Here is a 24,253-nt window from a genome sequence, read left to right as displayed (position 1 = left end):
TCGCTACATCTGTAAGTGCAAGTTAAACCTCGACTTCAGAGGGTCATAAATCATCGGCTGCCCCCCCCCCCTCCCTGAAGGATTTACACAACTCCCCTTTGCCTCAGCAGAGCAAAAAACCTTCCCAAGGACAGCACACACCCTGGTTTCACCTGTTCGACCTGCTACCATCGGGCAGGCGCTACCAGATCAAACAGGCTCAGAGACAGCTTCTTTCCCGCAGCTGTCACCATCCTGAACTCAAACTTATACCGGTAATAACTTATTCACCCCTCTACAATATCCTACCCCAATACCCTACTGTGCAATATTACCCTTCGAGTGCAATACGTCTGGCACTGATTGTCATTACTTTATTACTCCAGTACTCTTGTTTTGTTCTGTATATTGTACAGTTTTTGTATATTGTTTTGTATATTGTACCGGATTGCTTGTTGTTTTTATTTGATAGTAGTCTGTTTATTTCAATTCTCATTATTTATCTTTATTACTTATGTGATTTTTTTTTATTCCATATTTGTTTCCACTACCGCACCTTAAGTTGGAGTCCTTAATCTCGTTATATGCAAATATAATGACAATAAAGTATATTCTATTCTATTCTACTATGCAAAGCCAGAGCCATTTATCAACAACACCCAGAAACACCGCCGGCTTCGCTAGGCCCGAGCTCATCTAAGATGGACTGATCCAAAGTGGAAAAGTGTTCTGTGGTCTGACAAGTCCACATTTCAAATTGTTTTTGGATGGTGTGTCCTCCGGAACAAAGAGGAAAAGAACCATCCGGATTTTTCTAGGTGCAAAGTTCAAAAGCCAGCATCTGTGATGGTATGGGGGTGTATTAGTGCCCAAGGCATGGGTAACTTACACATCTGTGAAGGCACCATTAATGCTGAAAGGTACATACAGGTTTTGGAGCAACATATGTTGCCATCCAAGCAACGTTATCATGGACGCCCCTGCTTATTTCAGCAAAACAAAGCCAAGCCACGTGTTACAACAGCGTGGCTTTGTAGTAAAAGATTGCGGGTACTAGACTGGCCTGCCTGTAGTCAAGACCTGTCTCCCATTGAAAATGTGTGGCGCATTATGAAGCCTAAAATACCACAACAGAGACCCCCGGACTGTTGAACAACTTAAGCTGTACATCAAGCAAGAATGGGAAATAATTTCACCTGAAAAGCTTCAAAAATTGGTCTCCTCAGTTCCAAAACGTTTACTGAGTGTTGTTAAAAGGAAAGGCCATGTAACACAGTGGTAAAAATTCCCTGTGCCAACTTTTTTGCAATGTGTTGCTGCCATTAAATTCTAAGTTAATTATTATTTGCAAAATAAATTACGTTTCTCAGTTGGAACATTAAATATCTTGTCTTTGCAGTCTATTTAATTGAATATAAGTTGAAAAGGATTTGCAAATCATTGTATTCTGTTTTTATTTACGAATTACACAACATGCCAACTTCACTGGTTTGGGTTTTGTACATAACAAATAGCATTAAATAACTATAATGTCTGAGATTGGGTATGGGGACCACTGGTCTAGTGGCAGTAGTAAGAGGGGATCTGTAACGACCACAAACTGATGCACACTCGCTCAAGCAGAGGCTTACCAAAAGGTTAAAAAAGCAGCATGGTGCAAGCTTTTATGCACACAAGAAAAAAAAAGTACATTGCCATAGCCTGCTGAGTTCTGAACAAGAAGTCGATGCAGCAGGCCACATATGATGGACGCAGACATCCAACAGTGACCCATTTCAATTTGTTTAAAACACGTCATGTGTCTCCAATTGTCCTCATTTGGCCAAATTACTGTGTCAATCAAAAGTGAGTATTATTATTATTAGGATTCTTTGTTTGTAAATACATTTGATATTGTTGTCATTCTACTTCTTTGTTTGAGAGGAAAAGACGTTAGTTACCATGAGATTGGCGTTGGCTATATGATGCTTGACCAAGCCGCCACCCAGGATGATCATTCCCGTTTTGTAGGCCTGCACCGCCTGGGTATTCAATTTGCGAATATCTACAAAAGAACAGAAACACATTTAGAGAAGTCCCTCAATTGCTAACAGAAAGATTGTACATGTATATGTGGACATTTACCTTCCACGATGTCCAGCACAAGGCCGGGGTTCTTATAGGAGTGGAAGTATAACATGTCACCCAGAGAGCCGTCTGTCAGCGCGGGACTGAACACTGGGATGTTGTTCTAAACTCAAACAACAGCACAATACAAAGACCATCTGTTAAAATGAGCAGTGCTTTCTTCTGTGTTTGAAGAGACAGAAAGTATCGTTAAAAAGGCACCTATGATTATTCCAATCTACATTTAACACACTTCCTCGTGGTCGAGATCAGGGGTTCTCAACGTTGTCCAGGCCAAGGACACCCAAACTAAAGTAGAGATGGATAGAAAGAAAGAAATCTGCGTTCAAAGAACTCCGGCTTATTAGTGATTCCCAGAGCCCAAAAAAAGTCTGCGGGCTATAAAGAGTTTTCTATTGGGGCTCCAGTACTATGGAATGCCCTCCCGGTAACAGTTAGAGATGCTACCTCAGTAGAAGCATTTAAGTCCCATCTTAAAACTCATTTGTATAGTCTAACCTTTAAATAGCCCCCCTTTTTAGACCAGTTGATCTGCCTTTTCTTTTCTTTTCTCCTCTGCCCCCCTTTCCCTTGTGGAGGGGAGGCAGAGGTCCGGTCGCCATGGATGAAGTGCTGGCTGTCCAGAGTCGGGACCCGGGGTGGACCGCTCACCTGTGCATCGGTTGGGAACATCTTTGCGCTGCTGACCCGTCTCCGCTCGGGATGGTCTCCTGCTGGCCCCACTATGGACTGGACTCTCACTATTATGTTAGATCCACTATGGACTGGACTTTCACAATATTATGCTAGACCCACTCAACGTCCATTGCATCCGGTCTCCCCTAGAGGGGGGGGGGGTCACCCACATCTGCGGTCCTCTCCATGGTTTCTCATAGCCATTCACATTGACATCCCACTGGGTTGTGAGTTTTTCCATGCCCTTTTGTGGGCTCTGAACCGAGGATGTCGTCGTGGCTTGTTCAGCCCTTTGAGACACTTGTGATTTAGGGCTATATAAATAAACATTGATTGATTGATTGATGGAGCGGGATCCCCTACTTATAAATCTTGTATAAATTGTGTTTTAAATCAAACTAGTGTTCAGCTTCAGCCTAAACCCTTTCGGTCTGCAACATTTTCATTTTGAATTTATGAATGTACAACTGTTTGTTTATTTTGTTGACGATTGACCGAAGAATAATAAACTATATAAACTGGTCCTAAAGGTACTTTGTTATAGTCCTCGGGTTATGAATGGGTTCTGTTCCTAGACAGTGATTTAAGCAGAGCTTTAGTGTCAATAAGGTCTCATAGCTAGAATACATAAATTAACTCATAAGGCAATCATGTTATCTTAAATACTATAATTAAAAAAGAATAATAAAAAGAACAACTTAAGGTACTTTTCTGTGGAAAATATGTACATCTGTCTGTCTCACCATCACGTCTAACATTACATTTGTCAAGTACTCCAAAGTCAACCATACAAGCTTCACACTGCACGCTACATCCTGCATGACTGCCGTGAACTAAATAATAATAATATCTATACCAGTGGTTCTTAACATGGGTTCGATTGAACCCTAGGGGTTCGGTGAGTCGGCCTCAGGGGTTCGGCGGAGGTCAAAACACACCCGACTCATCGTGTAAATAAAAACTTCTCCCCATCGGCGTATTACGGATACGGCAACAGCAGAAGTCAGACTGATTTGCAGGTGTGTAATTTGTTGTGAGTTTATGCACTGTGTTGGTTTTGTTCTTTGAACAAGGTGATGTTCATGCACGGTTCAATTTGTGCACCAGTAAAAAAACATGGTAACACTTTAGTATGGGGAACATATTCACCATTAATTAGTTGCTTATTAACATGCAAATTAGTAACATATTGGCTCTTAACTAGTCATTAAGTACTTATTAATGCCTTATTAGGCACGGCCTTATTATAACCCTAACCCTCTAACCCTGGCCCTAACCCTAGGCAAGGCAAGGCAAGGCAACTTTATTTGTATAGCGCTTTTCATACACAAGGCAGACTCAAAGTGCTTCACAGACAACAAAGTGAAATGAAAGAAAATAAAAGCAAAATTAAAATGCAGACAATAAAAATAAAAACAGTGCAGACGTTAAAAGTTAAAAGATTAAAAGATTTAGCTGAAAGCTAAGGTGAACATAAAAGTCTTCAGTCTAGTTTTAAAAGTAGTGAGAGTTGGGGAGAGTCTGACATCTTCAGGAAGTTTATTCCAGCTATGTGTTGCATAGTGACTGAATGATGATCTCCCTTGATTTGAGTTTACTCTTGGAACCGCTAACAGATTGGTCTCAGAAGATCTTAGTGATCTAGAGGGCGTATATAGTGGGAGCATATCAGTGATATACTTGGGCCCTAGACCATGTAGTGATTTATATGTGAGCAGGAGGATTTTGAAATCTATTCTCTGATGTACAGGGAGCCAATGTAAGGATTTAAGAATTGGTGTAATGTGCTCACATTTTTTGGTCTTTGTTAGAACTCTAGCAGCAGCGTTCTGAACAAGCTGTAGCTGCCTGACAGTTTTTTTGGGAAGACCTGCAAGGAGACCATTACAATAGTCTAGCCTACTGGTAATAAAGGCATGTACAAGTTTTTCTAAGTCTTGAGCTGACATGAGCCCTCTAAGTCTTTTTACATTTTTGAGGTGATAGTAGGTAATATACCCTAACCAAATAACTCTAAATAAAGTCTTTGTTACTTAGAATATGTTCCCCTAGTGTCCAAATGACTCTAAATTAAGTCTTTGTTACTTAGAATATGTTCCCCTAGTGTCCAAATAACTATAAATTAAGTCTTTCTTACTTAGAATATGTTCCCCTAGTGTCCAAATAACTCTAAATTACCGAATATAGTATTCGCACGTCTAGAATTACTGCCGGGTCAAACTCGTTTCTCAAAATAATTAACGCATGCTTGGCCTTATCGCCGGTTCATTATTGACGCCGGATCAAATTCGTTTTGCAACATATTCATTTTATTATCGCATGTCTATAATTTTCGCCGGGTCAAACTCGTTTCGCTAAATATTTAGCATATGGCTAGAACTTCCACCGGGTCAAATTCGTTACGTCACGAGTGACGCTTTACCTGTCCTCGTTTTCAAAATGGAGGAAGCTGCTTTCAGTAGTTTACAATCGCACAAAGGAAAAAAGATAAAGAGCTATTCAGTAGGATTTAAGGTCCAAGCTATTGAATACCGGTACAGTATGCTAAAAAGAACAGTAAGCAGCTATGTTTTATTAATATACCTTAGCTGCGTGTGTTAAATACTGTATGAGTCATGAAATGACTCCCGCCTCCTGGTGGTAGAGGGCGCTGCCGCGCTAGTGATCCTTCTTGCGACTTCCGGTACTGCAGAAGAAGTGAACACATGCAGCCTCTGCCTGAACTTTTAACAAGGAGGATTACATACCGGTATCTAAAATAAAACAGTTTTCTAAACTGGACTTTCAATCGAAGCAGGAGGTAATAATTAAAGGAATATCTCCATCGAGACAGAGAGACTTTTAAAACGGAAGAAAGAAAATAAGGAAGACTTCTATAAACAAGTTATCGATGCTTTTGGTCAGAAGGAGCTGCAAATGGACTCCATTTATAAGTACAGGTAAGACCATAATAACGTTTTTTTTATTAAATGTGCTTTTCATGATGGTATGCTTACATCACACTCAAAGCGCACGCCTAAATTTACCGGATTCCTTTTGGTAAACGCCGGAGTGAGAAGAGGTTTTAAAATAATTACCGCATGCACGGCCATCCCGCCGGTTTCCGGTAAACGCCGGAGTGACAGGAGGTTTTAAATTAATTAGCGCCCCTGCGGCTATTCAAGGAAATACGGTAAGTCTTTGTTACTTAGAATATGTTCCCTTAGTGTCCAAATAACTATAAATTAAGTCTTTCTTACTTAGAATATGTTCCCCATACTAAAGTGTTACCAAAAACACATAACTTTGTCTTGAATTTGAAAAAAAACAAAAACATTTTATTTTTCACTAAAGAAGGGTTCGGTGAATGCGCATATGAAACTGGTGGGGTTCAGTACCTCCAACAAGGTTAAGAACCACTGATCTATACATATAAGACATACATATACAATGAATTAAGAGGGGTTCTCAGTACCTCTGTAGACCCCCTGTTGAAGACCATAGTTTTAAAGAGTACATAAGTCATGTTAAGCCAATGTTTTTTTACCACTGCAATTGTTTGCTTTCATACACCACACAACTACAGGTTGTGTTAATTGAATAGAAGTGTCAATTGGAACATTTACGGTAGCCATCAAAAATACCAGGAGACTAACCTTGTATGCCCAGTAGTAGACGGACTCCGTATTATTGATCTCCTTGCCAAGACGGTGGATCATTTTAGAAGGTGTCCAACGTGTGCCCTATAACGTCATTTCAATTCATTTGCAATTACTGTAATCACAGATTAAGTTAGTAGTAAGTAAATAGTTCAACTAGCTATGTAATTACTGTGAATATCCTCACCTCTGTGTTCTGCTCCAACAACATCTGGTCCAATATGGGCATGAGCCAGTCTTCAAATTTACAGTAGTTATCATTTGGCACGAGGAGGTTTCCGATCCTTGAAGAAAGAGCATGGAAGAGAATTTTACACATTACAGACATTTAACTGTGTCATAACGTCAAAGCACAATGTTGTATTCAGTTCTGTTTATATCTTAGATTGGCTATTAGACCGATGCAGTACTCTTTAAATGCCAAAACATTGGGATGTGATTACAGTGCCAATAACTATTCTATTCAATAGGGCTGCGCAATTAATCGACATTGAGGTTTTCATTAGTGTGGGGGTCAGCAACCCACGGCTCTCCAGCCGCATGCGGCTCTTTAGTGCCACCCTAGTGGCTCCCTGGAGCATTTTTAGAAAAGGGTTGAAAATGGAAAAAGATGGGGGAAAAATACAAACAAACTCAACAATTGGTTTACAGGTAAAATCTTCCACTCCTTCATTGTCTTATTTTGTCCACCAAAAGTTTTATGCTGTGCGTGATTGCACAAAGGTGAACTTTGTTGATGTTATTAACTTGTATGGAGTGCGAATCAGACATATTTGGTCAGGGCATGACTGCAAGCTAATCGATGCTAGCATGCTATTTAGGCTAGCTGTATGTACATATTGCATGATTATGCCTCGCTTGTAGGTATATTTGAGCTCATTTAATATCCTTTACTTTTATCCTCTTTGTATATAATTTAGTTTTGCATGTCTCATGACACATTATCTGTATGTAATATTGGCTGTATTTCAGATAGTTGTTTGTGTGCCATGTTGTTCCAGATCACAGCAAACATTACCTAGCTTGCCAAAGATTGTATTAAATCTATTAAAAGTAACTTGTACACACACATCTATACCTTTGGCCATTAAAAGCCAGTAATTTCCAGGAGTTATCTCACCTTCTGAGTAGCCTCTGATTTACTAATGGTTTCTAATGTTGTAAAAATGTGTAGAATAAATATTACATTTCAACGTTTCTGTCAACGACGATTTGCTTCAGCCTGCGACACAGTCATTTTGATAGTAGGCTTTTATAGCTAATATAGACACTTACATCATGTGTTGTCTATATTGTAACACTTATATAAGACTTTTAAAGTCATTTAGATAGTAGGCTAATATACCATATTTTTCGGAGTATAAGTCGCTCCGGAGTATAAGTCGCACCGGCCGAAAATGCATAATAAAGAAGGAAAAAAACATATACAAGTCGCACTGGAGTATAAGTCGCATTTTTTGGGCAAATGTATTTGATAAAACCCAACACCAAGAATAAACATTTGAAAGGCAATTTAAAATAAATAAAGAATAGTGAACAACAGGCTGAATAAGTGTACGTTATATGAGGCATAAATAACCAACTGAGAACGTGCCTGGTATGTTAACGTAACATATTATGGTAAGAGTCATTCAAATAACTATAACATATAGAACATGCTATATGTTTACCAAACAATCTGTCACTCCTAATCGCTAAATCCCATGAAATCTTATACGTCTAGTCTCTTACGTGAATGAGCTAAATAATATTATTTGATATTTTACGGTAATGTGTTAATAATTTCACACATAAGTCGCTCCTGAGTATAAGTCGCACCCCCGGCCAGACTATGAAAAAAACTGCGACTTATAGTCCGAAAAATACGGTACATGTCTTCAGCTCATCACTGAGCTTGTTCCACCAACTCCTAAAACTGAAATACATTTGTATTTTATATTCCTTCTTACTTTACCAATTTCAAAGATCAATATCCCCCGTAAATTATAGTTTTCTCCACTTAATTTAAATAACCTAAGAATACAAGCTGGAAGGCTGTTGTTCTTTACTCGAAACATAATTTCCATTGTTTTTAAAAACACAATATCTGAAAATTTTAACACATCATAACTTATAAATAATGGATTGGTAGGTTCATAGTAGCACGCTTCGTGTATTATTCTAATGACCCTTTTTTGAAGTTTAATTATTGGGTCTATGTGTTATAGTCAATAAGTTCCTTATTTTTCTTCTCCGATGTTGCCATTTCTAATAAAAAGTAGTGTATAGTTCTTGCTTAAATCTGGCAATAGAATCAAATATGAAAGAGCTAAAAATTACAACATGGCTGACAGGGTGAAGACGCAATCGAAAGGGGCTCGGCCTGGAAAAGGGCATGAGCATGTAAATACTGTTCCACCGCCCACAAAACAGTGCATTCCGAAGAGACAGTCAGAAAGCGGCTTGATGATGGTTCGTAAAACTAAATTTATGCAAACTTTTGTCCAAAGCACCACCATTACATGTTGTGTAGACCCCAAGGAAGTAGAGAAAAATCCCAATATGATAAATAATGAAATAATTTATTTTGTCACCTAACCCTCATTTGCTCACCTGTTGATACCTCTCGAGCGAAGCTCCTTGCCAGGTAGGCTGAAGTCTCCTAGGTAGGTGTGAGCCAGACACTTGATAAAGTCCTCCTCAATGCCACCTGCTGTGGTCACCATCACATCCACCTATCCAAAAGGCCAAAAAAACAAAGTTACAAGATACTTTCTTTTTAAAATGTGTCAATAGACAAATGGCAGTAACATTAGCTGACGTACCATTTTGTGCTCTGCCAGGTATCGGATGCTCTCCCTGATTCCAGAGCTGATGAGGTTTGAAGTGTATCCCAGGAATATGGTGCAACCTGGACGGCGAGGCGCATCGCCAGACGCTTTAGATTCATTTTCTTCTGCTGGAACTGGCTCGAGGCGCTTCTCGATCTGAAAATCAATTGACAATTGACAACATTGACACGTATTGGTCTGCTTATGGCAGAGCTGGGCAAATATTTTGACTCTGGGGCCACATTGAGAGAAAAAATGTATCTGGGCGGCCAATGTGTATGTGTGTATAAGTGATATATACATATTTACCTGTAATAATCTGATGTACAGTATGTGTGTTTGGGTTCCTTTTTTCCCAGGAACACCACTACCAAAAGTCACAATGTCCGATAGAGTTCTAGAAAACGTTATGACAGACCACCTCAAAAAAAACGGAATGGAATTTTACAGTTTTTTACTGAATGGGACACCCAAAATGTAAATTAAAATAAAGAAAGTGGGATTTACAATATTAACTATGAACAATAAAACACCGATTAACAACATACCGGTATGAACATCACTCCTTTCTTACTTCTCAGACCAGCTCCTCCATAGACATCTTTTACAATCAAGCAAAACGCAACGAAAATGCAACAAACAGCAAAATATTATTTTTATAAAAAATTGCGCCTAGCAAAAAGTGTTCACCTTCAGCCTAAACCCTTTCGGTCCGCGACATTTTTTTTTTACATTTATGAATGTACAACTGTTTGTTTATGAATGTACATCTGTTTGTTTATGTAAAACTGTTTGTTTATTTTGTTGACCATCAACCGGAGAAATAATAATAAACTAAACAAACAGCAAAATATGAACGCAAAGGGTAATAAACACCTACAATGTGATATATTATCACTTTTATGAAGAGCTTTATTTTGCAGCTATTACAGCTTCAACTCTTCTGGGAAGGCTGTCCACAAGGTTGCGGAGTGTGTTTATAGGAATTTTCCACCATTCTTCCAAAAGCGCATTGGTGAGGTCACACACTGATGTTGGGCAAGAAGGCCTGGCTCTCAGTCTCCGTTCTATTTCATCCCAAAGGTGTTCTATCGGGTTCAGGTCAGGACTCTGTGCAGGCCAGTCAAGTTCATCCACACCAGACTCTGTCATCCATGTCTTTATGGACCTTGCTTTGTGCACTGGTGCACAGTCATGTTGGAGGAAGGGGCCCGCTCCAAACTGTTCCCACAAGGTTGGGAGCATGGAATTGTCCAAAATGTTTTGTTATCCTGGAGCATTCAAAGTTCCTTTCACTGGAACCAAGGGGCCAAGCCCAACTCCTGAAAAACAACCCCACACCATAATTCCTCCTCCACCTGTGGCCGGGCCAAGTGATTAGGACACCCGATTTTGATCATTTGGTTTGCGTGTTGGCGTTTGGGCTTGCTGCCGGGCTGGCGCTGGCTGGTATCTGTGATCCTGTTGGCGTGTGGTTGCCGGTCGCGGTTTTTTTTTGATCGCTTTGATTTGATTGGGTGGTGCTGGCTGTCTGTGGGTGTTGTGGCTGCTGTTTCTGCTGCCGTTTGTTTGTGGTGTGGGCGCCCGTGGCTGCTGGGTCTGGTGCAGGGGGGTGGCTGATGTTGTGACTGGTGGCAGCGCGCGCGCGTGGTGGTTGTCGGGGCTGACAAACTGTGTATATGTATGTGTATGTGTGTGTGTATGTATGTATGTATGTATGTATGTATGTATATATATGTGTATGTGTATGCATGTGTATGTGTGTGTATGTGTACATGTTTATGTGTATGTATATATATATATATGTATGTATATTTCTGGGGGTACGTTCTGGGCCTGCCTGTCGGGTGGGGGTCGGCGCCTCAGGCTACTGCATCCGGACTGCGTGTCTGGAGCTCCTGGGTCCCGCCGTCCATCCCTTCCGGGTGGCCGTCTTGGTTGGGGCCTGCTGGGTCTGGTCCCTGCGTCTACTGTGGTGGCTTGGTGCTGCAGGTATTCCGAGGTGCTGCGAGTCGGCCAGTTGTTGGGGTAGCGACCTTGTGTGTCAGCATGTCTGTGATCTTCTTTTAATTCTTTTTTTATTTATTTATTTATTTATTTATTTATTTATTTATTTTTTTTTAATTTTTATAAATAGATTTAATTATTTATTTATTTATTTTTTTCCCCTTTTTTTTAAAATATATTTTATTAATATTATTATTATTATTATTATGTATTTATTTATTTATTTATTATATTTATTTATTCCCCTACCTCAGGGGGGGGACTCGGCGGGGCGGTTGCTGGTTGTTCCATCTCCATCGTTGGGGTCCCTGCGGGTGGGGTGGGTGGTTCCTGTGGCCCCGTGCTGGGTGGTCCTGTGGCGGCCGGCTTGGGTGGGGTGGCCGTGGGCTGGCCTCGCCGCGCTCTCCGGGGGTGGGGGGGGGGGCTCGTGGGGGCCCTGTTGCCGGTGGGGCGGGGGCGGTCTTCCCGTCCGGTTGCGGGGGGTCTCCGGGCCCCTCGGGCGGGGCGTCCCGCCTTTCTGTCCGGGGGGTCTCCGGGCCCCTCGGGCGGGGCGTCCCGCCTTTCTGTCCGTGTGGGGTGTGGTCTCTCGCTGGCTTGGGGTCTGGCTTCCCCCTGTTTTTCTCGTGCCTTGTCCTCTGCCGGGTGCGTCTGTCTGCGGCCTGCTGCTGGCCCTTGTGGGCGGCACGGTGGGCCAGGCTCTGGGGTTCCTGTCGCTGTCCGGCTTGGCTGCGTGGGGGCGGTGGCCCCTGGTTCCCTGGGCACCACACCTACTGTTTGTGGTATGGGTTCTCGGGGAGGCTGGGGCCGTACTCTGGCTCCCGCACACACTGGGAGTCAAATGTATTGTACATGCAAATTCACATATACTCACACACATACATAGACATACATAGGTACCTACGCTCCCACATACATATACAAATAAATACAGTACATATTTACACACTCAAAGTTCGTACATCCACACGCACATTCATTATACAAACATACTGTATACACATACTGTACATATACATTCACTGTAAAAACATACATATACACATACTGTACATATACATTCACTGTACAGACACACACATACACATACTACACATACATTCACTGTACAAACACACACATACATATACTGTACATATACATTCACTGTACAAACACACATTTACACATACTGTACATATACATTCACTGTTCAAACACACATACTGTATACACATACTGTACATATACATTCGCTGTACACACATATACACATACTGTACATATACATTCACTGTACAAGCACACATACACATACTGTACATATACAGGTACATATGCACACATACACTCATGCACATAATCACGTTTCATCAAACATATATTAACGTTGTTGCCCTAGGGTAAACTGGGTATAACACATGGCACACTGACAAAGCTTAACCTATTGTTAGTATAACAATCTACAAGGTTAAGGTTGCTTCTCTTTCTTCCCCTCCATTTTTCTGCATTCTTTCGTATCTCAAGTTATCATTACGTATATGTATTGTTGCATTTGAACAATTGTATTGTTGATAATAAAGGTAAAGTACTGGTATTGTTTATTATCAATAGCACTATTTCTATTGGTATTCATATTGCTCCATTTTTAGTGTAATAATGCTCATTGTCATTTCTGTATTTTTTTTTTTTTTTTTAATTTTCGCTAACTGCTTATTTGCTATTACTTTTACCATCATATTTGTACATGTCGTATTTGCTGATGTTGCTCTGTTGTTGTTGTTGTTGTGTTTGCTGTTGTTGTTTTTGTCTCTCTGTCTAATCCCCCTCTTGTCCCCACAATTCCCCCTCTGTCTTCCTTTTTCTCTCTTTCTATCCCCTCCTGCTCCGGCCCGGCTGCACCAAATGATAATATAAATACATTTAATAAAGTCAAAATACAAGTAAGGCAACAAGAGAAGTATCCTACACTTCTCTTTTGTAAAGTAAATCTGAACAGCCGATATGGGCATCTACATCTGCTATATGATTTGCCCGAGAAGCTGGGCAGGACAAGAAAAAAAAAAGAAAAGAAAAAAAAGTATACGTTCTCACGCAGTTGCTTATAGCTGCAGGCAGTACACTACAGGCTCTTCTCACTCTTTGTTGTCTCTCCTTCTCAGAGAAACATAAAACAAGCGCACCTTCTTACATACGTCACATACGTATACGCCCTCGCGGAGCAGAGAGGTAGCGGCATGGGTAACGTTAGCTGTGGTGCGAGTGGTAATACGAGAGAAAGAAGGTGCCAATCTGGTAACAAATGAAGGAAGAATTAATTCCCAAGAAAAACAGCACGTGGTCCATCGTCTGGCGGTGGTTTGGCTTCAAGTGGGAAGATGTTGAACAGACAACCGTAATTTGTCAAGTGTGGGGCAAATGCGTAGCTGCGTAATGCTACAAAAAGTAACATTACTGCTAATATGTAGCATCATTTGAAAAGTCACCTGCTAGAGAATGAAGAGTGCTTACTCCGCATGTCAACATCTCCGTTCGGTGCCACACCAACAAAATGCTGAGGCAACCATTTCCACATCAACACCGTATGAAAAAAATAGTCAACAACAGAAGGAGATAACGTCCGCCGGAACCTACCACATAGCGAAGGACATACACTATTTGATTTCCTATTATGCAGCTCATTTTTATTTGACAGTTATTGACATATCTTGTGTGACATCATGCACAAAAGTGCACTTTATTTGTTTTTAAACTATTGTAGTGGCGTTCTGTACAAAAAGTGCACTTTAATTTAGTGCACTAATAGCTTGTTTTAAAATGTCTCTGACAATCTTGCACTTTCTGTTTGGAAATGACATGAATGTTTGTGCCACTGCTTAATAACTGTTTAATAAATACACTTTTGGTCAATTGACTTAGTTGTGATTTCCCTCTCTGCATGAAAGTTTAAAATGAGCATGTATTAATGCAGTATGAAGAAGAATGTTTTAATGTAGACACAGAATCATCATATTGCTGTGATTTTATGCATCAAGGGTTCATTCAAGGCTAAGGCAAAATATTGCGATATATATCGTGTATCGCGATATGGCCTAAAAATATTGAGATATTAAAAAAAGGCCATATCGCCCAGCCCTACTTTGTAGCCAGTTCAGTTTTAGTTTTGTTCTGCATAGCCATCCGTAAGCTTCAGTGCCTTTTCTTAGGGGCACTCACTTTTTTTTTTTTTGGTTTAAGCATTAGATACCTTTTTACCTGCACACTGTCGCCTGCATATTGTGATCACGACAACACATCGTCGTCTCACACAACGTGTTCCCGACATCTACAAAGCAATTAGCTATCGGCTGCCACCTACTGATATGGAAGAGAATAACATGGTAACTCTGCCGAGCTCCAGACAGCACAGACACTAAACAACGGCACATTATTTGCGGATTAAAATGACTGGTTTGCAAAAAATATTTTTAACCCAAATAGGTAAAACTACATAACCTCCCACGGCACACCAGACTGTATGTAGTGGTTAAAAAACACTGTCTCAATGGGCCGCGGGCCGTATTTTGCCCAGGTCTGGCTTCAGCATCCTCACCATGCGGTTGATCTCCTGGATGGCCAAGCCAAGGCTGCTGGCCTGGAAGCCCGTGGTGAGGTATGACTGCAACACAGCCTGGAGATTCACACCCTGGTTGAAGTCGTAGCCTTTAATCATGCGTAGGTCCTTCGGTAGGTCGCTGGTGGTTTTATGAACAGCCTCAAGGGCAACAGAGGGGGCGTGTTCTGCCATTCCTTCTCCTAAAACTGACAGGTGGAGAGGAGGTTGGTCAAAGAACAAAAATATCTATCAATCAATCTAGTCCTAAATCACGAGTGTCTCAAAAGGGCTGCACAATCCACAAAATATGCGACTAGATTAACCACACATCCTCGTAATGTATTTTCTTTTTTCGGGTTTGTGCCGCCACTGAAAAAACAAAGAACCATTGCAAAGCGTGTAACTTTAACTAATACTGATTACTAAACGGAAATATCAACTTCCGGGTTAATAGGTTAGCTAAAATAGGCTGACCATACGTCCTCTTTTCCCCGGACATGTCCTCTTTTGCGGGCATGTCCGGGGTGTCCGGGCGGGGTTTCTTAAATGCCTCAAATGTCCGGCATTTTGAGTTAGGGTTGCGTTTATTTTCAATGTACATCCAGGGCTAAGAAGGGGTTAAACAAAACAAACTGTGAAGGTGTGCGCACGCAGAAACATTCGTGAGGGCGGGGCAGAGACAGAGAGCGAGAGAGCTAGTGAGTGGAGAGACGGACATGAAAACAAGAAATGCCGAAACGTATTCGTGTTTTCGTCCTGGCCGTGACACATGGAAAGCAGAATGCACTGTGTGCAAGGCAGGAACGTATGTATCTGTGGCAAATAAAGGGGCCAAAGATCTACAAGCCCATATCGACACTACAAAGCACAAAACAGCTGTGCATGGCGAGAGCTTGTCTGCTGTTTTTTTGTTAAAATGTAATTCACTTGTTTTGAGGCATTATTTATGTTTAGATTATATACAAGAGGTTATTTTGAATATTTCTACCTCTGCACTTTTTTCCAAAACTGTGAATGTTACAGAATATAAGTGTGACTTACTGTATTTTGTTATACTGTCAACCAGTGTTGGCGTTAACGCACTTTTTGTGTCTTTTTAACGCATTGAAATCAGAAAAAACACAGATTTTTTTTTACCATTTGAGGCCCACAGCTAACGTTTTAAAGGCCCACGGCACATTCTAAAAATACTATTAAAATAAACAAAAACATAACAAACGTGAAATAAAAAAGCTTACAGGTGAAACGTAATTTAGAAACAGTTGCAAACAGTTGCAAAAATGAGTTTCCTCCGCCGGGTGGCGGGGCTCTACCTTAGAGATAGGGTGAGAAACTCTGCCATCCGGGGGGAGCTCAAAGTAAAGCCGCTGCTCCTCCACATCAAGAGGAGCCAGATGAGGTGGTTCGGGCATCTGGTCAGGAAGCCACCCGAACGCCTCCCTAGGGAGGTGTTTAGGGCACGTCCGACCGGTAGGAGGCCACGGGGAAGACCCACGACACGTTGGGAAGACTATGTCTCCCGGCTGGCCTGGGAACGCCTCGGGATCCCCCGGGAGGAGCTGGACAAAGTGGCTGGGGAGAGGGAAGTCAGGGCTTCCCTGCTTAAGCTGCTGCCCCCGCGACCCGACCTTGGATAAGCGGAAGAAGATGGATGGATGGATGGATGGATGCAATGTTGACTAATAAAACAAAGCTGTTTTTTTTTCTTTCAAACGGTCATTGCTCTTTCAACCTATCAAACCTATCAAAGGTTCTGATTACTTCACATCAAATATTCCACTTTAAGAACTATTTTTGGTGGAAGATTTTGCATATTTTGTGTGTTTGCCATAAAACACATAGTATTGTTTGACAAAAAAGGGCGGAAAACAAACACACACAAAAAACAACATAAAAAAACTAAAACATTTTGAAATGAGGGATAGATGTGAAGTTGATGTAGACTCCAGAGATTTAAGCGTTAAATATAAAATGTATGTATGCCCTGGCACACCATTATCATCATTTCATGACCCAAGCAAAACACTTTTTACACTTTTATCCTGAAATAAATACACCTACAACTTATTCAATAAAAACATAGAAAAAACTACCAGCAGCGGTAAAGTTTAGATCCATGAAGGAAAGAAGAAGGTGAATGAATGTTTATAACTGAATACATTTACATATGTATACAAATGTGTTTTCTTGTGTGAATGTGGAAATACTGTCAAAGCGCTTTGAGTATCTTGAAGGTAGAAAAGCGCTATACAAGTATAACCCATTTGTCATTTATCATTTTGTATTTTTTTTTTTTTAATGAATTAAGTAACGTTTATGACAACCTTTTTCCAAAACACAGTATTGAATGTGAGATAACAGGATAATGCATACATTTATCATTTGTTTTCAAAACGCCTACAAAAAAGTGGGACCCCAGAAAAATGCTTTATTTAAATATATACATTATTTATAAAGCAAGTTCGAGTATCATTGGCAAATTTTCACCTGTGTTGTACCGAAATCTGTTACCCATCGGAATTTGTAACTCCAGGGGGCGATGTTCCCGTGGCGTTTGTTTGATGGTATAACGGTAAACCCAAAGAGGAGAAGAAGAACACTTGCGTAAATGGCGTAAACTATTCTTAATGCTGAAACGTCAGTTGTCAGAATTTCAGCTTTAATAAATTACACATATTCTGGAAATCAATGACTTACTTTCATTAGAGTATGAGTCCATTGTATCAGCTGTTGATTCTCTCTCACACACATACATTTTCCGGATTAAAACCTATCATGGAATGAAACGTCAGTTGTCTGAAATTCTAACAACTGACGTTTCAGCATTAAGGATAGTTTACGCCATTTACGCGATACAATGGACTCATACTATAATGAAAGTAAGTCATTGATTTCCAGAATATGTGTAATTTATTAATGCTGAAATTCTGACAACTGACGTTTCAGCATTAAGGATAGTTTACGCCATTTACGCAAGTGTTCTTCTTCTCCTCCTCTTTGGGCTTGCCGTTTAACCATCAAAAAAACGCCATGTAACTCCATCGCCCCCTGGAGTTACAAATTCCGATGGGTAACAGATTTCGGTACAACACCGGCCTTGGCACGCATATACGTGTCCTCTTTTTGGGATTTCAGAATATGGTCAGCCTAGGTTTGTCCCGCCACTGAAAAAACAAAGAACCATTACAAAGCGTGTAACTTTAACTAGTACTGATTACTAAACGAAATATCAACTTCCGGTTTGTAGGTTAGCTAAAAACTATCGCTTGCTCTTGTCAAAGAGCAAAAATATGCGACTAGCTTAACCACACATCCTCGTAATCTTTACGTAGCAACATATATTTTCTTTTTTCGGGTTTGTGCCGCCACTGAAAAAACAAAGAACCATTACAAAGCGTGTAACTTTAACTAGTACTGATTACTAAACGAAATATCAACTTCCGGTTTATAGGTTAGCTAAAAACTATCGCTTGCTCTTGTCAAAGAGCAAAAATATGCGACTAGCTTAACCACACATCCTCGTAATGTTTACGTAGCAACATTTATTTTCTTTTTTCGGGTTTGTGCCGCCACTGAAAAACAAAGAATCATTGCAAAGCGTGTAATTTTAACTAGTACTGATCACTAAACGAAATATCAACTTCCGGTTTGTAGGTTTAGCTAAACACAAGCTAAAAACTGTCGCTTGCTCTTACCAAACACGTAAAAAAAGACAACGCAATACGACTATAGATAAAATGTTCACATACCTTAAAAAGACGCTGGGAAAACAAAGCGTCGAGGAATGTAATAGTTTCCACCACATAAAAAGAACAACGCTGCCTAGAAACACCCGCATGTGTCGCACTTTATTGTTGCACTGCGGAAAGCGGAAACGCACCAACCTTTTTTTTTTTTTTTGCCAAAACTTTATTTCAACAAACCGTGATACAGAAATGCATGTACAATACAATATACATTTTCCAATATATGCATTTAAAAATATATCCGCCATATTTTTCAAACAATAATCAAAAATTGTTTTTATTTTTTTTATTGAACAACAAACATACATTTATAATTCACACAACAGTCAAGGCACTTTCAACAACAAGGAGAGTATTAAATATTAATATATAATAATAATTTAAAAAATTAAAACATTTAAAAAAAGACAAAAAAGGCAACCTAAATCACTTTAAATGTTTTAACAAATATATCAATTTAAGGGCTTTTGTACTCTTAATCATTCCCCAAGATTTGATTGATAATTGTAAACCGTTAAAAACAATAATCAAGATAGAAACTACCGTTAAAAAAAAGGAAGCACAAACATGAGTTTTAGCATGAATTGATTAACGTGGACCCCGACTTAAACAAGTTGAAACATTTTACCATTTAGTGGTCAATTAGGGGCGGCATGGTGTAGTGGGTAGAGCGCCCGTGTCAGAAACCTGAGGGTTGCAGGTTCGCTCCCCGCCTCTTACCATGCCGTTGTGTCCTTGGGCGGGACACTTCACCCTTGCCCCCGGTGCCGCTCACACCGGTGAATGAATGTTGAATGAATGATAGGTGGTGGTCGGAGGGGCCGTAGGCGCAAATTGGCAGCCACGCTTCCGTCAGTCTTCCCCAGGGCAGCTGTGGCTACGAAAGTAGCTTACCACCACCAGGTGTGAATGAATGATGGGTTTTTAACATGTAAAGCGACTTTGAGTACTTAGAAAAGCGCTATATAAATCCCAGGTATTATTATTATTAATTGTACGGAATATGTACTGTTCTGTGCAATCTACTCATAAAAGTTTCAATCAATCAATCAATCAACAGTACCTTATGAATATATTTTTATTTAAATGAACTCACTACCGCTAACAGCAACCCAGTGGTACATTGGTATATTACTTCCAATACTTACAAACAAAAACAGAAACAATAACCTTTCATATTTTTCAAAAATGTTTTCATTTTATTTAAGGTAAGTGTAAAAGCTCAATCTTTTAATATTTGTTCTGGATGCTTCTCTGCCAAAATCTAATATTAAAACACTTTATAAAAAAAGGCTAGACTTTATTTCAACAAACTATGATACATAAATTCACATACAATACAATATACATTTTCAAAGATGTGTTTAAAAATATAGTCACTATATATTTTCTAACAATAAAGATAAACCCCTGTAAATAAAGGAAGCACAGACAGTACCTTATGAAGATCTTCTTCGACGTTTAACGTTTAACTAAACTCAGGGAGGCCAAGGAGAACTACAGGAGGAAGCTGGAAGGGAAGCTGAAGGACAACAACATGAAGGCGGTTTGGAGAGGTATTGCAGACCATCACCTGCCTCAAACCGCCGGGGAGTACGGGGGTAGGCGGAGAAAAAGAGAGGGCCAATGAGCTAAACCAGTTCTTTAGCAGGTTTGACACAGTGGCTCCGACAAGCTCCTGCCCGCCCCAAGACATTCCAGCCGGCCCCCTGACAACTTCAGCGAACTTGTGTTTGTTCTGGATCAGGGGCGTCACTAGCTTTTAAGGACATGGGGGGGCTTAGCCCCCAGGAGATAAGGCTAATGTATATTACTTTATATAGATTCTACAACAAACACAAAACTTACAAACTAAATTATTTACAATTGCAGACACAAGGTTCTTGTTCTGCAGTGCTATGTGCTAATGTGCTTCGTACACCTGCAGGACCGCAAGCAAGGTCGCAGAAAAAATGCGGACTGGATTTTGAGTGATGTCGGCATTTTCTATATGAACAAGTGGAATGGATTGGATACCGACGCATTAAAGGGGCTCTCTACCTCACGCTATGAGTGAGGGGAAACTGAGTGAATAACGACAGGTTATATGATTATTTATTTTAACTCATATTCGGGCCACTTTATAGTAAATATGTCGGCATGTATTTGCAAAAAAAAAAAAATATATATATATATATATATATATATATATATATATATATATATATATATATATATATATATATATATATATAATTTTTTTAAAACACCAAATTATTTAGGGGGGCTTAAGAACATTTTAAGGGGGCTTGAGCCCCCTAAAATAGGCCTAACAACGCCAATGTTCTGGATGCTTCTCTGCCAAAATCCAATAGGTGAGGGCCGACATCCGGGCAACTGAGCTACATACGGGTTCTTCGAGCCATAGCAACCAGACTGGCGTTGAAAACAAACCGTTGCCATTACTCTTTAACCTGTCGACCTACGCTGATTAAACCCGTCATTCTGCCTCCAAAATGCCAAAAAACTGTGTTGTTTTCGGTTGTGCTAACCACAACTGGAAACAGGGAAAACAAAGGTCGTATTTTGTTCTGCCAAAGCGTGATAAAAGCCCACAGAGACGTGACAAATGGCTTTACACCGGGAAAACGAGGACGGTTCTCACTGGAGTCCCCCAAAGTGGAAAGACTATTTACATAATCATACGCTATTTAGAGCAGTTTACAATGCCGTGAAACCTCGTTAAATGCTTTTTCTGTCAATGCTGTGTTCGCTGTGAGCTGGTTTGTTTTCAACGAATTCAATATGGCGACCGGTTGCTAGGGGATTGGTAGGCGGAAGTGACGTAGGTCCGCCCTAGTCTATATTAAAACACTTTATAAAAAAGGCTAGACTTTATTTCAACAAACTATGCTACAGATATTCACATATAATACAATATACATTTCCCAAGATATGTATGTTAAAAATATATTCACTGTATATTTTTTAACAATAAAGATACAAACTACCGTTAAAAAAAAAGGAAGCACAAACAGTACCTTATGAAGATCTTCTTCGACGTTTAATGAAATGAACTCACTACCGCTAACAACAACCCGGTGGTACATCGGTGTATTACTTCCTATACTTCAAAACAAAAACACATTTTCTCGCATAAAAGAAACAATAACCTTATATATTTGAAAAAACAAACAAAAAAAAGCATTTTATTTCAGGTGCATTACATACTGTATATTTCTTTTTGCACTATATTAATTTATATTATTATGTGTTGTCAACTTTGTACTTTTTTTTTATGTCATTGCCTGAAATAAATGAAAAAATGAACAAATGAAAAATAAGGTAAGTGTAAGAGCTCAATATTTTTATGTTTGTGCTGGATGCTTCTCTGCCAAAATCTAATATTAAAACACTTTGTAAATAAGGCTAGACTAGTTGTTTTTTTTTACAATTATAGTTTTACAAGTTCATACATCTATAAAAAGGTATATATGAGATATTTTGTGAGTAAACATTGCACGAGAAGCATTAAATATTTTTTTATGACGTGCTTTTTGTGACCTTTTCCAGATGACCTTTAAAGCAGCATTAAAAGGACCTCTCAACCCCTCCGCCCAACAGCAGTGAATACAACTGGAGTGCAGGTTCAAAACAGAAGCTTTTTCGACCTGAACCTGTTCAAAAATCAGATTTTTTTTCCCCCCTTTTCCCTTGAAAAACCTTTTGGGTTATTGAAAGAAATGAGTTGCAGTAATAGTCTCGCTCACGTGCAAAAAGTGGTGGAGCAGCTTCGGGTGGAGGCCAGCATGGAGAGAATTAAGGTATGTTGGCTGCTGGTATGGTAGGATGTGTGCAAAGATATTTGAAAAAATAAAAAATGTTTCCATTCTTGTAAAAATTCCTCCACCTGTGTCCCAGATCTCGCTGACGGCTGTAGATTTGGTGCATTACTGCCAGGACCACAGACGCACTGACCCTCTGCTCACTGGAATTGCAGCCTCCTCCAACCCATTCAAAGATAAGAAGTCCTGTGTGCTGCTTTAAGACACCAAGTAACTACTTTATTCTTCTGCTTTGTTGATGTCAGAAGTGTGTCTTAAATGAAAAGATAAGGTGCTTGTGCTGCATGCTCAATTTGTCATTTGAGTGCACTGAAAAACAGTAAGAACTAGATATTCCGATATTGCCCAACTCTTAATTATAGATACCGATATCAACCGACACCGATACATACAGTCGTGGAATTAACACATTATTATGCCTAATTTTGTTTGTGATGCCCCGCTGGATGCATTAAACAATGTAACAAGTTTTTTCCAAAATAAATCAACTCAAGTTATGGAAAAAAAATGCCAACATGGCACTGCCATATTTATTATTGAAGTCACAAAGTGCATTCTTTTTTTTTTAACATGCCTCAAAACAGCAGCTTGGAATTTGCGACATGCTCTCCCTGAGAGAGCATGAGGAGGTTGAGGTCGGCGGGGTTGGGGAGGGGCGGGGGGTGTATATTGTAGCGTCCCGGAAGAGTTAGTGCTGCAAGGGGTTCTGGGTATTTGTTCTGTTTAATAATAATAATAAGATTTTATTTGTAAAAAAGCACTTTACATTGAGTAAACAAACTCAAAGTGCTACAGTGTATTAAAAAAATAAAATAAAATAAAGAAATAAATAAAAAAAGTAGGGATGTCCGATAATGGCTTTTTGCCGATATCCGATTTTCCGATATTGTCCAACTCTTTAATTACCGATACCGATATCAACCAATACCGATATCAACCGATACTGATGTATACAGTCGTGGAATTAACACATTATTATGCCTAATTTGGACAACCAGGGGTCGTGAAGATAAGGTCCTTTTTTAAAATATTAATAAAATAAAATAAGATAAATATATTAAAAACATTTTCTTGAATAAAAAAGTAAAACAATATAAAAACAGTTACATAGAAACTAGTAATGAATGAAAATGAGTAAAATTAACTGTTAAAGGTTAGTACTATTAGTGGACCAGCAGCACGCACAATCATGTGTGCTTACGGACTGTATCCCTTGCAGACTGTATTGATATATATTGATATATAATGTAGGAAACAGAATATTAATAACAGAAAGAAACAACCCTTTTGTGTGAATGAGTGTAAATGGGGGGGGGAGGGGGGGGAGGCGGGGGTTTATGTTGATTTAATTAAAAAATAAAAACATTTTAAAAAAACGATACCGATAATAAAAAAACGATACCGATAATTTCCGATATTACATTTTAAAGCATTTATCGGCCATCGACATTCCTAAAAAAAAAGATAATAAATAAAAATAAAAACTAGAACAGCCAAATAGCTAAAACCAGTATGCATATATCTAAAAAAAAAAAGGCTTTTTTAAAAAGAAGGGTTTTTAAGCCTTTTTTTAAAAGTATCCACAGTCTGCGGTGCCCTCAGGTGGTCAGGGAGAGCGTTCCACAGACTGGGAGCGGCGGAGCAGAAAGCCCGGTCTCCCGGTTTATGTTGTGTTACGGTGCGGATGTTCTCCCGAAATGTGTTTTGTCATTCTTGTTTGGTGCGGGTTCACAGTGTGGCGCATATTTGTAACAGTGTTACAGTTGTTTATACGACCACCCTCAGTGTGACCTGTATGGCTGTTGACCAAGTATGGCTTGCATTCAAAAATCCGTAGATATTATGTGATTGGGCCGGCACGCAAAGGCAGTGCCTT

At 39.7% G+C, this 24,253-nt stretch overlaps 2 protein-coding genes across 4 annotated transcripts in view; one reads left to right on the top strand and one right to left on the bottom strand.

Moving 5' to 3' along the window:
• Nucleotides 1-20,147, bottom strand: part of LOC133642600 (deoxyhypusine synthase-like) — a 28,163-nt gene extending 8,016 nt beyond the window's left edge. Inside the window, exons 1-8 of one of the 2 annotated variants that reach the window (XM_062036888.1) lie at nt 19,992-20,147; nt 14,805-15,013; nt 9,224-9,385; nt 9,012-9,133; nt 6,607-6,703; nt 6,417-6,503; nt 2,104-2,209; nt 1,920-2,023 (exon numbers count right to left, since the gene is read on the bottom strand). In XM_062036888.1, coding sequence (XP_061892872.1) covers nt 1,920-2,023; nt 2,104-2,209; nt 6,417-6,503; nt 6,607-6,703; nt 9,012-9,133; nt 9,224-9,385; nt 14,805-14,999 — 873 coding nt within the window. In that variant the 5' untranslated portion in view covers nt 15,000-15,013; nt 19,992-20,147. Of the gene's footprint in view, nt 1-1,919; nt 2,024-2,103; nt 2,210-6,416; nt 6,504-6,606; nt 6,704-9,011; nt 9,134-9,223; nt 9,386-14,804; nt 15,014-18,556; nt 18,693-19,991 lie in introns of those variants that run through there. The other variant, XM_062036889.1, reaches the window with a different exon arrangement.
• Nucleotides 1-22,751, top strand: part of LOC133642606 (guanine nucleotide-binding protein G(I)/G(S)/G(O) subunit gamma-7-like) — a 112,769-nt gene extending 90,018 nt beyond the window's left edge. The window contains exons 1-3 of one of the 2 annotated variants that reach the window (XM_062036895.1): nt 17,935-17,958; nt 22,106-22,356; nt 22,454-22,751. In XM_062036895.1, coding sequence (XP_061892879.1) covers nt 22,276-22,356; nt 22,454-22,579 — 207 coding nt within the window. In that variant the 5' untranslated portion in view covers nt 17,935-17,958; nt 22,106-22,275 and the 3' untranslated portion in view covers nt 22,580-22,751. Of the gene's footprint in view, nt 1-17,934; nt 17,959-22,105; nt 22,357-22,453 lie in introns of those variants that run through there. The other variant, XM_062036896.1, reaches the window with a different exon arrangement.
• Nucleotides 22,752-24,253: the final 1,502 nt, after the last annotated feature.

The sequence above is a fragment of the Entelurus aequoreus genome, linkage group LG25 (assembly GCF_033978785.1).
Source record: "Entelurus aequoreus isolate RoL-2023_Sb linkage group LG25, RoL_Eaeq_v1.1, whole genome shotgun sequence".
NCBI lineage: Eukaryota > Metazoa > Chordata > Actinopteri > Syngnathiformes > Syngnathidae > Entelurus > Entelurus aequoreus.
This window is presented reverse-complemented; position numbering and strand designations above follow the sequence as displayed.